The sequence below is a fragment of the Conger conger genome, chromosome 6 (assembly GCF_963514075.1).
Source record: "Conger conger chromosome 6, fConCon1.1, whole genome shotgun sequence".
Taxonomy (NCBI): Eukaryota; Metazoa; Chordata; class Actinopteri; order Anguilliformes; family Congridae; genus Conger; species Conger conger.
Genome location: NC_083765.1, coordinates 30,661,597 through 30,674,343, shown reverse-complemented (window position 1 = coordinate 30,674,343; position 12,747 = coordinate 30,661,597). Strand labels below are relative to the sequence as shown.

At 41.3% G+C, this 12,747-nt stretch overlaps 1 protein-coding gene across 1 annotated transcript in view; it reads left to right on the top strand.

The window, feature by feature from the left end:
• The window catches only part of tbck (TBC1 domain containing kinase), a 55,905-nt gene that overhangs the window by 30,093 nt on the left and 13,065 nt on the right, over positions 1-12,747 (top strand). Inside the window, exon 24 of the mRNA XM_061244827.1 lies at positions 8,025-8,200. Coding sequence (XP_061100811.1) covers positions 8,025-8,200 — 176 coding nt within the window. The remainder of the gene's footprint in view (positions 1-8,024; positions 8,201-12,747) is intronic.

The window sequence follows — 12,747 nt, the reverse complement described above, 5'->3', positions numbered from 1 at the left end:
TACTTTATAAGAGTGCCTGCAACCAGGGTGGTTCCATAAATAGAAGTGAGAAATAGTGTGTGAATCCTGAGAGGAAGTCAGAACTAAGCGAAATGCCTTTGTTCATCTGGACTGCTTTTTTTCTAATAATGGATTCATATACTGTACCTTCCAGATATCTACTTAATCTTGCTACCAATACTGTAACTTTGAGGGCTGTTTTTCCAAAATAATGAAGCTTTGGATATCAGCTTTAACCTGAGTGAATGTGAAAAGATTCAATGGAAATGCCTGCAATATGTTATTTTGATCAAAACTTGTAACTGGCAGGAAATTCTGTGTATTATATTAATACTGTATTGGCATCTCAAGACATGTATATGCTGTTTTTAAACCATACCTAAACAAACATGGGTAATGAACATATTATTCAAGTTCTTTTTTTTCTTTTTTTTCTTCTTGGATTCAGGAACTAGTTTCATCAGTGTACCATACTGGAATAACTCTTGTATGTAAACAAGGTAGCTTGTAATCCAATACAGCCTTAAAAAGCCACAGTTATCATCTTGTCAATTGCCTGAGGCGGTTTGTCATTTAAAACCTGTCTGTGTATTGTAGTCTGCAGTCTCGCCAAATCAATGTCACTGTACTCTGCAGCGTTGTTCTGAAATGCATTGTGCGAGTTGGCAAGAGCGGCGCGTCTTGTCAGTGAAGTCACTACATGGCCTGAAGATGAACTTAAAAGTTCATTTTGTTTTGGCAGGAGTGTGCTCGTGCAGGTACTTGCAATTGTGTGCATGTGGGCGTGTGTGTTTGCGTGCATTTTTGTGTGCGTGTTTGTATGCATGTCTGCTGGTCACTCTCGCTATTTATTAAGGTTATTAATATGGATGTTCTACTACTATAACTCAATTCGGTAAAATGTTCACATTTCTCAAAAGAAGAAAAATAGGTCTGTCATTTACATTTTGACACTATTTTCTGGTCTCATGTTGAAGGTTTTATCAGTTTCCTTCCAGGGCCTGGTACTTTTTAATGGTAAGGAATGGAGAAGAATAGCCCCATTTCACCAGGGTCAAATCCTTCATCCTCATTTCTGTTCAAATTCATTGAGGGCATATGCATCTGTTATGTGTGCTCATCTTTTTATGTTTTGAACTAATTTGGCTCTCGTGTCCCTGCTATATGTAGAAAATTAGCTTCTAGTAACACTTTGGAACAGCTCCTATTGGTGGCGAAAAGGCACTTTAGCTGTACATCCGTACACCCCCCTATTTTTCCATGTTATGCACTAGTGGTCATTTTTTCAGTCATTACTGTGGCAAGGAGCACTGCACTTCTTCGCTGCAAAGTTAGGGCCTATTTCACACACCACAGTGTTACAGGAGAGTTGGCACTGATTACAGGAGAGGTGTCACTGTTGACAACTGAAACCTGCGGGCGCCTGAAGGATCACTAGGAGGAAGCATGCAACAGTATCCCACAGAGGCGACGAGCATTTCGACCCACCCTACCCCTCCGGGGAGAGAAGGCCTATTGTATCCATCTTGTTATAGTTGGATGAAGGCTTGAACCTACAGCCATAGGGTACAACATGCGCATGTGGCAAGCTTCTTTTATGAGCATGTCATTGGGGATGCCAAGTCCATTGTATAAAGATAGCGTTGGCAAGAATATTATTTCAGTTTGTTATTTCAGCATTGTAATGGAGTTCTGATTAGATGCAGTTTAACAATACCAAACAGTGAGAAATACACACGTTTGTTTTCATGATTTATGGATAAATGCAACTAAATGTTGTTTGTTTTTCATCCTTTAGATTGTGCAGCAAGTTAAATATATTAACTGATTTGAAACTACTGCTGAAGGACAAGGTTACAAGCAAGCTGTTTAGTTGATATTCGCAACCATCATTATGTAAATGCCAGGCCTACCAATACTAATGGGGAAAAATAAATGTGGAGAACTTTTAAAATCATTAATATTTGCAATCATTTTATGGGGTATTTTAAAACTCTAATTTGGTGTTCTCCAGGATCCTCTCCTTCTGTGATTGATTAAATTAGCTGCATATGTTTGTGGAAATCTATTAATTTGTTTGAATGTTCTGAAAAGTTTTATTCCTCATCACACTCAGCTCTCATTATTCTCCAAAAATGCACAGATGGCACCGTGCACGAAACGCAATTTAGTTCTTCACAGGGATTTACTTGGCTTTTAAAATCTAAACAAACCGTTAGATACTGTTCTTAAAGCTGTCTTCTGTCTGAGCCTTCAGTGTGGCGCTCACTGGAGCCTTATTTTATCATGGTCATTAAGGGCCTAAAGTGAACAACATGCCGTATCTCTAGTCAATGGAACAAGGGAAAGATAGGAGAATTTCCTGCGTTGGAGCCATGACTTTTTTTTTTAAACTCTTACTCTTAACCTTTGACCTGGAGGTGACTGTGGGCGATTTCTCGGCTTGCTTTCCTGCGGTCTTGCAGGCGGCACCAGGGAGTGAGAGCGCATCCCTAAAAACTGATCAATGCGCCCGCCTGGGCTTAAAGAGACAGGCTAGGCTGGCTGTGGGCTGTGGACAGGCGCAGTTCTCGCTGATAGGTTTTAGGAGACTCCATGTGATGTGTTTGTTTTCTCCCCCAAAAGTGAGTAATCCTTTAAAAGCATTCCTTAGTGCGGAGCTGACGTCCGCCTGTTCGCCGGCTAGCTTTTGGGCCTGTTTGCCTGGGTTTGGATGAGCTGCTGAAGTTCCAGTACTATGGTGAGCTCAACGTTCACCAGACAGACTGTGCCTTGTATCGCCCAACTCGATGGATTGTACAAATACATGAAGGAAGCAGGTCTGATAGCCTTAATGATGCTAAGCTCTCCCAAGTTCCCCCAGGCAGCCCTCCCTCCCCTCAATTCCACCCCCCCACACCTTGTTCAGGGCCATCCACGCGTGACAGGCCTGGAAAATTGCAATCTGTCTCGACTCATTGAGCTCTGTGATGTATTTACCAATATCTATCATCCCAAGGGACGTCCGTTTCTCTCGCTGCGGCTGAGAGTTTACTGGCATCCGTGAAAGGTCTCCACACCTGATTTCTGCATATCCCTCAGGACACGGTTTTATTACGTTCAGATCCAAAGATGGAAGCCATTTGTCCAAAAAAAGTTTACATCGATTTAAGTCTTCCAAAACTTCTACCATTGCTCTTCAAAATGTGGGGCACGGCCTCTGTATGGTCTGGGGGGAGGCAGAGCAGCCCCTTCTTCAGAATCTGAGCTTGGGTAAAACGGCTGTAGAACCAGGAATAAGAACATTGAAAGGGTTCAAATTAGTTTTTTCTTTGCATTTTCTTCATTGGAGCTGCCCCAGTCCACTGAGCTAGTCAATCAGGGGGAGAAGGAGTGGTGTCACGAGGAACAGAAACTACCGATACAGAATGCAGAAAATGAAATTGTTATTCTTGGTCAGATATTCCTTCTTTGGCTGCTAGCAGTATTAAGTATTTATCTTTAATCTGTCCTAAGAGAAACCGGCTAAAATCTGTTTAGAATTGTAAATTCAAGAAAATGCAGACTGTTCATTACATATTATAGATTGCCTATTGTCTAGCTAAACAATTGCCAATGTTAAAATTCTGCCTGCCAAAGCAGTCCATTAAGTTAAGCCTGTACTGAAAAACATCTTGTGTCTGATATTTGTCAGAACTGAGATTTGTTAAGACTGTCCAAACCATTCACTGCACTGGGTTGCGTGGAAACTGTCTCTTAACCTTTTTTGGATAGTAATGTTGTATGCATAGTTTAAGAGGTTTGCTGTGTAGTGGTATTTATTGTTCTTTTTAATATTAATTGTTGGTTTGTTAAGCTAACTTTGCAGTTGATGACCAGTGGGCCTTCTGTGCATTCTTTGTGATGTTGCACTTTTGTATTCCTAATATGAATGCTGATGTTCAAAAAAAAAGTCACTCTGGTATAGATAACTCAAGTGTGTAGCTGTGTTTTCCTCATTATGTTACCAGGTAACAGCCTTTAAAAACTTACTTAGCCTGTTAATTCAAACTCGGACATTTGAGACCTTATAGCCTAGCCAGGCAGTCAGATGGAAATCAGAGCAGGTGGCGATCACCGCATATTATGTAATATGGTTATTTCTTGGTTTAAACTGTATAAATTAGAACTTAAAACTGTTTAATTCTAAATGTTAATAGCATTAGCAACACGCAAGGTCGGTGGTTCTAATCCCGGTGTAGCCACAATAAGACCCGCACAGCCATTGGGCCCTTGAGCAAGGCCCATAACCCTGCATTGCTCCAGGGGAGGATTGTCTCCTGCTCAGTCTAATCAACTGTACGTCTCTCTGGATAAGAGCGTCTGCCAAATGCCAATAATGTAATGTAATGTAATGTAATGTAATGTAATGATGGGTTATTGGTATGTTGTGTGACCAGAGTTAAGTCCAACTTTCTGTATGGTGCAAATGATAGGTTGCCTCACTTTATTCTGAGTGTTTCATTTGCACTACCTGTGGAGAGAGAGAATTCTCTCTTCTGGCTGGTGTCGGGCCCGTTTACCTCATTGCATCTTTTCATGTTGTACAAAGAAAATGTTAATCTGTTTAGAAGACTTGGCAGTGAATCCTCCTAATCGGCTATATGTCTCGGGACTTTGAGAGCAGATATTTTTTTCCTTTCTTATTCTGCCTGGAACCAGCTCAAGTACCTCCATCAATATATTGTATTGTGGGTTCCTTTTATCCTGTTGGAAAAAAGGAAAAGAGCCCAGGACCAGAACTCTGCAGTTATATATGGTTGCAGGTCTCAGAGTGGAAAAGCCCCTCACAAGAGTGGCCCTTTGGCCCTTCTTCACTACCTAATTCAGATTTATACAGCAGTCTGTGACCATAGCATAACCAGAGGTTAGGACTTTTTGTGTGTGATGCTTTAAATTACCTCTTTGCATTTTAAAATGGATTAACAAGGTGATCTTCCAACGCTGTCACAAATGTTACGATGAACAGAAGCAAGTGAGAAGTAATTTTCTCTGACATTTAAAATGGCTTCTTTACACAGGCAGTAATGCATCAAACTTCTCATAATGAGGATTTGTCGTTGAGTCAGAGGCCAAACCGGTCACAGGGAGATTTACTTTAAATGAAAGGAAGCAGTGAACTGAGGTGGGCTGAGTGGCCTGTACTCAGCCTGTTCTTTGCTCTTATGTTCTTTCTAATGTTGGACTTTCTTTTATTGCCCTATCTGTGATGCTGTGGAACTGCACAACTCTACTCAATTTGGACATACTGTATTTTGTATTTTTGTAAATGGATCAGATGAGTAGATTTCTTCACATTTACATACTATACCTCAAACTGGTTTTGTAGATTAGTTGTGTGCATCTATGTAACACTAAGGTGTGAATACGTGTTCATGTAGACATATGTGTATGAAATGTACAGAAGTACTAAAGGACTGTAGTTGCATGCAAGCACACGTAAGCATTTTTTTTTTAATATGCAAACTTAATCACTTTATGTTTTTGAGTTGTCTCTGAGTAAGCAGGCTGTTTTGGAGACAGCAGCCTTCCCTTTCCCAGCCTGCATAAGCTCGGGGGACCGGGGGAAGTCTGGCTGTGACTCCATGAGTACATCATTTAAGGGAGGGAAGCGTGAAATGTCAGGGATGATTATAAATATGAGCGGAGCAGATGGAGCTCCTGCACGTATAGAATATCCGACCGCCCCCCACCCCCAAAACCGCGCTGGGCCACACAGGCCCTGGTGTTCGGTACGAGCCAATTACACCTCACCTGCGACCAGTGCGGGTAACAATGCCTGCAGCCCAAATCACTGCTCACTGGAGCTTATCCACCCAGTCATGGAGAGCATTAGCCAGCGGTGTAGGTCTCTCTCTCTCTCTCTCTCTCTCATCTCTCCTCTCTCTCTCTCTCTCTCTCTCTCTCTCTCTCTCTCTCTCTCTCTCTCTCTCATCTCTCTCTCTCTCTCTCTCTCTCTCTCTCTCTCTCTCTCTCTCTCTCTCTCTCTCTCTCTCTCTCTCTCTCTCTCTCTCTCTCTAATATGTTACAAAACTACAAACATTGCAAAGTATATAAACTACAATGCAACATATGAAATATGAATGAACAATATTAACAAGTACATGTAAATAAATCAACTAATAGATATTCGATTAATAATAAGTTATACTCCTGAGAAAGGCCATTTTCCTAATGAATGATTATAAAGAGTTGCATCTCTCTCTCTTTCTTCCTCTGGCACTCCTCTCACCCCCTCACTGTGCTGTTATGGAGGGCTGGGACAGAGGTGGTTTGGAGGGGTCTAGCTAAACCTTCCCACATAAGCACAGATGTTTTATTTCATGGATGGAAGAGCTTTTGGTATTGCCCTGATATATTCCTTTCACCCCCTCCCATCCCTGTAAATTGTTTCATGAGGTCATTGCAGAGGGACAATGAAAATCCCAGATAATAAAATTAAATTGGCTCACTCTCAACGATAATGTACCAGGGTGGTATAGAGCAATGCTGCTCAGCTTCATGTCCTGTGCGCTGCAGTGTCTGCAGGCATTTGCTTCAAGCATGCGCTACACCACCTGTTTTCACTAATTAGCTTATTATCTGAACCAGGCAGGTTAAATAATTAGCGAAATCAGGTGGTGTAGTGCATGGTAGGTGAAAATACACTGCAGCCCGCAGGACGTGGAGTTGAGTAGCACTAATATAGATTGTCTTTGCTTCTGACTGGTCTTGTTTGCTCATGACATTACATCCCACCATGCTGTGGAATTATACAGTTCACATAAACTGTAATGATTACTTGGGCCTATATTTTCTGTTTAACCTATATTTAACCTGGTTTGCTGGCTGAGAACACTACTCTCATTTGCCGTGATGACTTAGGGGGTCAAATTGGCTAGGCCATAGAGAGGATTGTGTTGCCAGTTATACAAGGGGGGTGATTAAGTGGCTAGTAGAGAGACCTTTTGTGGGAATTTATAAGCACATCTGGGAATTTTAATGATGACACCAAGGACCACATATTACTGCATTTAAGCATCACTATCTGCACATTTTGCATACTTTTGTATTCTGCTTCAGGTGATTCAAATCAGTTGCACAATTAAATATTCCCTGAGTGTTTAAAATGTGTGAGATAAATCCTGGTGGTATTTTGGAGAACAGTTGGGCATGCAAGTCTCCCGGATTGATCAGAGTCGGGGTGAAAATGAGGGCACTTCTCTCCTCTCTGCCTCCATACTGCAGCTCTTTGGTGATCGATTCCTTAATCTAAAACACAGGACGCTTTAGTGATGAGATAAAACGCATTGGGTCAAGACTGCATTAAATCAAGGGTCTAATCCTCAAGCTAATTATACAGTAAATGACCACCAGTGCTAATGTCGAGGTTAGATCCGGTAATTAATGAGGGCTTTGTGAAGCCACCTGCAACTCATCACGTACTCCCAGCAGACCACCATGCACTCATCTAGCCTAGTTTTGTACTCTTTTCGGGTTCAAGACAAATATTGATTTTTTCATTTTTGTGAGATTTTCTGTCAGACATTAGTTAAGTTTCCATCCAAATGTTTTGCAAGTAGAAATTTGTGAAAAGTCAGCAAAGAAAATGCTAATGAATATTTTGAAGAGAATGCAAAGGGACATTGTAATCAAAAGAGTGCCACCTGCCCTTATCTGGCCTTTCTGGAGAAGAAGCATGCAACCTTCATCCCCGTCACGTCATAATTTTTCTAAAAATTGTCTCTTTATTGATAAGCCTACTTTTCCACCTTGACCAAGCATAAACACTTTGTTGCAATATTTTGCTGTTTTTCAAATGTCAGCTGTTTCCACTCAGGTTTACTTATGCAAATTAGCATGAAAGCGGTTGGATGCAAACCCCACTATTGATTGCACTGTAGCTCTGCTCACCATGGGAGATTCATGAGTCCTGAATACCTGTAACCACCGTGAGGTATGGAAGAAGGACCTCTGTAATGTCATGTCTCCACTGTATGAAACAAACCTTTATCCCCCTCTCACAGTCCCGGGAGCCCCTCAAGCTGAGCGATCTGAAGGAGGAGGTATCCCCCCGAATCTCTGTGGAGGACCTCATTGACCTGTGTGAGCTATCTGGCCCCAGCCATTTCAAAACCCCCACCAAGAGGACCAAGTCCAGCAAACCCAAGATCCTGGCCCTGGACATCCGCAGCAGTGAGGAGTATCCTTTTATTCCTGCAGAGTAGCCCACATGGGAATGCTCCTCATCCCTGCCTCTGGGTGGTTGGTCAATCAGTTGGCTGATTTGTCAATTGATTGGTTAACTGGTTTATTGTTTTTTTGATGATGGTTGGTTGATTGACCCGCTGAAAGACTGCATTGTTTCCACACCAGCAAGTTACAGGTAAGCACTATATTGGGAGCACAAAGCAATTGCATTTGAAAATGTTCTTGTTTACACAAATATCATACCTGTTAGAAATGCCTGTGTGCTGGAAAAAAACATTTATCAGAAGGTCTTCCCAGCTGCTTTGACATTTTCCATTAAATGCAGCAACACTGACTTTTTATGTGAAGGTCATTTACTTGGAATATAAATACAAACATTTGCTTGAAAAGCACAACAGCAGCTTTGTGGATTAATTGGCACAGTCTCTGCATGGTACGAGAACTGCTCATAATTATTCTTTTGGTATTATAGTATTTCGCTAGGGGCAGTTCAACCTATTTCAAAACGGTTTCAAAAAAAGTTAAGTTTAAAAGTTGTGTACAGTCAAAGAGACACTGGGGAGCCTCAATTTATGTTCATCTACTCATTATAGTTATTATTAGTATGTGCTAACATTTCTCACTTATGTGTTGAAGAGATGTTGGGTTTTTACAGTATGTATGCTGTTCAGAAAATGTTGGTGGAGGTCTGTTGCTAGATGAACATTTACGGCTTTACATTATCTCTTTTACTGAAGGTTTTCAAACAATTCAAGTAAATAAAAAGTGGTGAGAATTATCCTTGTAATATATTCATATATTAAAATGTTCATTGATAATTTTAGACTATAATAAAGGTAAAACAAAATTAATTCATATTGATGTATGGGGTGTCTTTGAATTAGTATTTTAATTTATTGTTCATTATGTACTCAAAACTAATTGAGTTACAGCGAAGACAAATGGACCGGCTCTGCTTCATTATGGCCTATTAAGCTGTTGGAATTTATCATTTAAGAAATTATAAAAAAATATTCATTTTGCAGTCTTAATTTGGACTGCTATTTGGAATAATTTGGTTGTCATCTCCATGGTGTACTGTGGGAGGTGTATATTGTGGTCTGTAAACACTGTCCAATTATTGAACGATTGCATAGGAATTTTAGGTTCTCATCCTTGGGGAGTGGCTCTAGGCATAGCCAACAGTCTCCAGCTTGTGTGGTGAGGGGTATTTCCCCAAATGCATGACGTCCCTGGGTTGTGTCAGGCCTTTCCTTGCACCATTAACTGCCCCTTGTGTGCTAGAAAATGGAACCGTGCTCAAAACCAACCGTGGACTGAAGAAGCCTCCAGGCCAGTCTGCGAGGACTGTGGTAGTCCGGTCTGGTATATCGCCCACCAGTTGATGTGCACACATTCTCAAAGGTTCAGATACATGCCCTGTCTTACGAGCCTTGGCATCTGGGAGAGCGAGGATGTACGGTTATTAAAGCCAATGTCTTCATAGCCTGAAGGCAATTCATTCAACACAGCGGTTAAGTCTTCCTGTTTTTATTATTCCCACAAAACTTCTGCACTTGAGCAGTGCTTTTTGGCTGTTGCATTTGCTCTGAAATGTTGAATCTTGACTGACGTGACCCGTTGCAGGAACTAAATGGGAAGCTTATGCAACTCATAGCTCTGGTAGTTATGTTGTTTATTGCATCTTAATTACTGCTGTTACTGACAGCAAAAGAAGAGATCTTTCCAAGTGTTGTGTTTGAAGTAGTGGACTATGACTACAGTCTTGCGTGGTGAAAGGTAGATAAGTTGAAAAAGTTTTTTCCTCCCCAAAGCGCTCATTGTTGGACAGATTGACACATGTCAGAGCCTTCTGAACTGCATTTCATCAGCGGCTCGAGGGTTCAAAGGGTCACAACTGAAAGGGTGGCTATTATAGCTGCCTAGAAAAAGAGTGCCTTCTGAGCAAATGCGTACGACTGTGCAAGTAGGGCATATTTGATTAAAACCCAACCCTCTATTCACAGCAACAGTCCATTTTTTTCTCTTTTTAAGGTATGAAAAGGAGCGACACCCTGTAGGGATGTGTAATCTGTGCTCAGCGGTATGGCTGGCTTCTGATTAATTCCAGCTCAACTGAAAGGTGGGCCACACAGACCTAAGCGAGCTCTCTCGTGGATGCGCTTGAAAAGCTCCACAATAAAATTTTTTTAAAAAGTTGCCAAATTCTATAGCCGCTAAATCCACCTGGGCTCACCACAGAGACAGGCCGAACTTAAATACTTCATGTGCAGTCATGTGCAGTCAACAGCCTTTTTTTTTTTGCTGGTAAGAGTTCATATGCATGTGCGTTTGTGAGCACGTGCGTACACGCCTGTGTACTTGAGTGTTTAAGTAAAGCGTGCTTTAGTTTGAAAACAAAGAGTTCTTTTAAGGGAATGTTAATTGTTTAAAGAGAGCTACGGCTTTGTTAATCACCTTGGATTAGCAAAGGGGCCTCGTGAAGGCCAGACTTCTGGACTGAATCCTCCTCAACAAGCTCTTCAGGGAAATGGGTGACTCTGAAGCTTAGAGCATTTGCCTCTTACCAGGCCTCCCAGAGCAAATACTTCTTCGAAACCTCAAGTCTCTCCAAAATCTTGTTAAGGGTGATTTTTAAATCTGGCTCCACAGGAATATTTCTTATTATATATTTATTCTGTCTCATTCAGACTGTCTGTGAGTCGGAGGGGATTGAAAAGCATAAGACGATACAGGTGTGGAATACTAATGTAAGATAAGTAGGTTGAGCGCAACCAACAGCATAATATACTGGTATATAAATGTCCATGGGCAGCCATTTTAATTATATATGAACCAAGTTTTGTTGCTACAGTCGGCAGTTGCTACTGCTGAAGCATTGTTCTGTCTTGCAGATAAGCTCTTATTGCATGAAAGGGAGTCAACACAGTAAAGCCTAACTGAAACAGACTCTACAAACATATTTCTGTGTAATTATAATCGTTATCAAGGAATTACATGAATTATGAGGTCATGAGTGAGTTGGTCTATGTGTATGTGCTCGCTCCAAGCAGAATACTGAGCCCCATGGCTTCGACTGGACATTTGAGTCTGTGACATTGACCCTGGAGTCAGCTAGAGCTCATGGGTTAAATGCTTTCATCAAATGTTTGCCTCTCAGTTCTGGCTCTCCTGTAGCACAGTGTGACCTGCTGTGTTGAAAAAGACGCAAAGGAGTTCAAAGAAGGTTACAAAAATTAAAATCGACTGAAATGTACCCATGGCTGAAATGCTGTAATCCAAACTAAATTATCGGAGATGAAGAGCTCAGAATATTTCATTTTGAAAGATACGGCAGTTAAATCGGTGGTGGCAGTAATGATGCATTTCCCAGATTAGCACAGGGACTAAGTCTGAAAGGCAGTTACAGGGAATGATTATTTGGTTATACGAGTCTCTGTGTACATATTTCACTTGGCTCAGCTCGATGCGGTGCTACTGGGCGGTGATATTTTAGCACCTTCTCTCTGGGATTCTTCCCTCATTATGTTGCTGGTTGTTGGCGGTAATGGTTTCCCCTCACCATTCTCAGAGAAAGGGCTTGTTACCCATTTCTTCACACCCACATCATTTTCAGCAGCTAAGTTGAGCTCAGATTGACTGTTCTGGCTGAAAGTATTGTCTACCCTCATATCCGTCAGGGGGCCTCTGTTTTCACTGGGTCTGTCATTCCGCTATATGCCAAGCGCTATCATTAAATTATATAACAGTGTACGTGGGCGAGATGAATGTTAGTCATAAATTCTGTCAATCCACATTTACTGTAAGGGCGCTAAGCGCTTGATTTTCTCACTAAATGGTGCGATTTTAGAGTTCAGTAAACAGAAGATGACTCTGAAGGTATAATGCTGCTTTGTTCACCTCATTTCCCAATGTTAAACGAAATGTTCATAATGAAGTTTTGCTTTTAATATTGACTTTTTTTTTTTATTGGAAAGGTTGTTCACTTCTGTGTTACCATTTGGCTGTTCCAGCTATTCAAGCTGAGTCCTCCTGTTGTTTTTGCGATGTGAATTTGCAAGGGCCCTACGCCCAGGCCTCAGGGACGTGCCAGTGATCTGTCTGTTTTATGGGGGACATAACAGCCTGGCTGGTTAAAGACAGGCTGGAATGTATTTTAATGTAAATTTAAGCCAATGCAGCTGGAAGGTGAGATTCATCGTGGTGTTGAAACTCCAAATCTGGATGATAAGCTTCTCTTTTTTCCCCATGAAGGTTGAGCTATAGACTTACTTTTGTCTTCTCTGTCAGCTTCATGTGGGAATTATATGAAGTCGGAGTTGCATTAATGTGCACTTTCAGCCCTCTTAAACTACACTTGCAGAGCTGTTATTAATGGAAGCTTTATTTTGTTGTACCAATTTACTTGCACAATGCTTTTATGATTGTAGCTACTTCAAATACAGTGAGCTAGGTCTTCATGTTTGGGACAGAGGCTTCTTTTTTTCTTGATTTGGCTTTGTACAATTTCAGATTTGTAATCGATCAATTCACATGTGG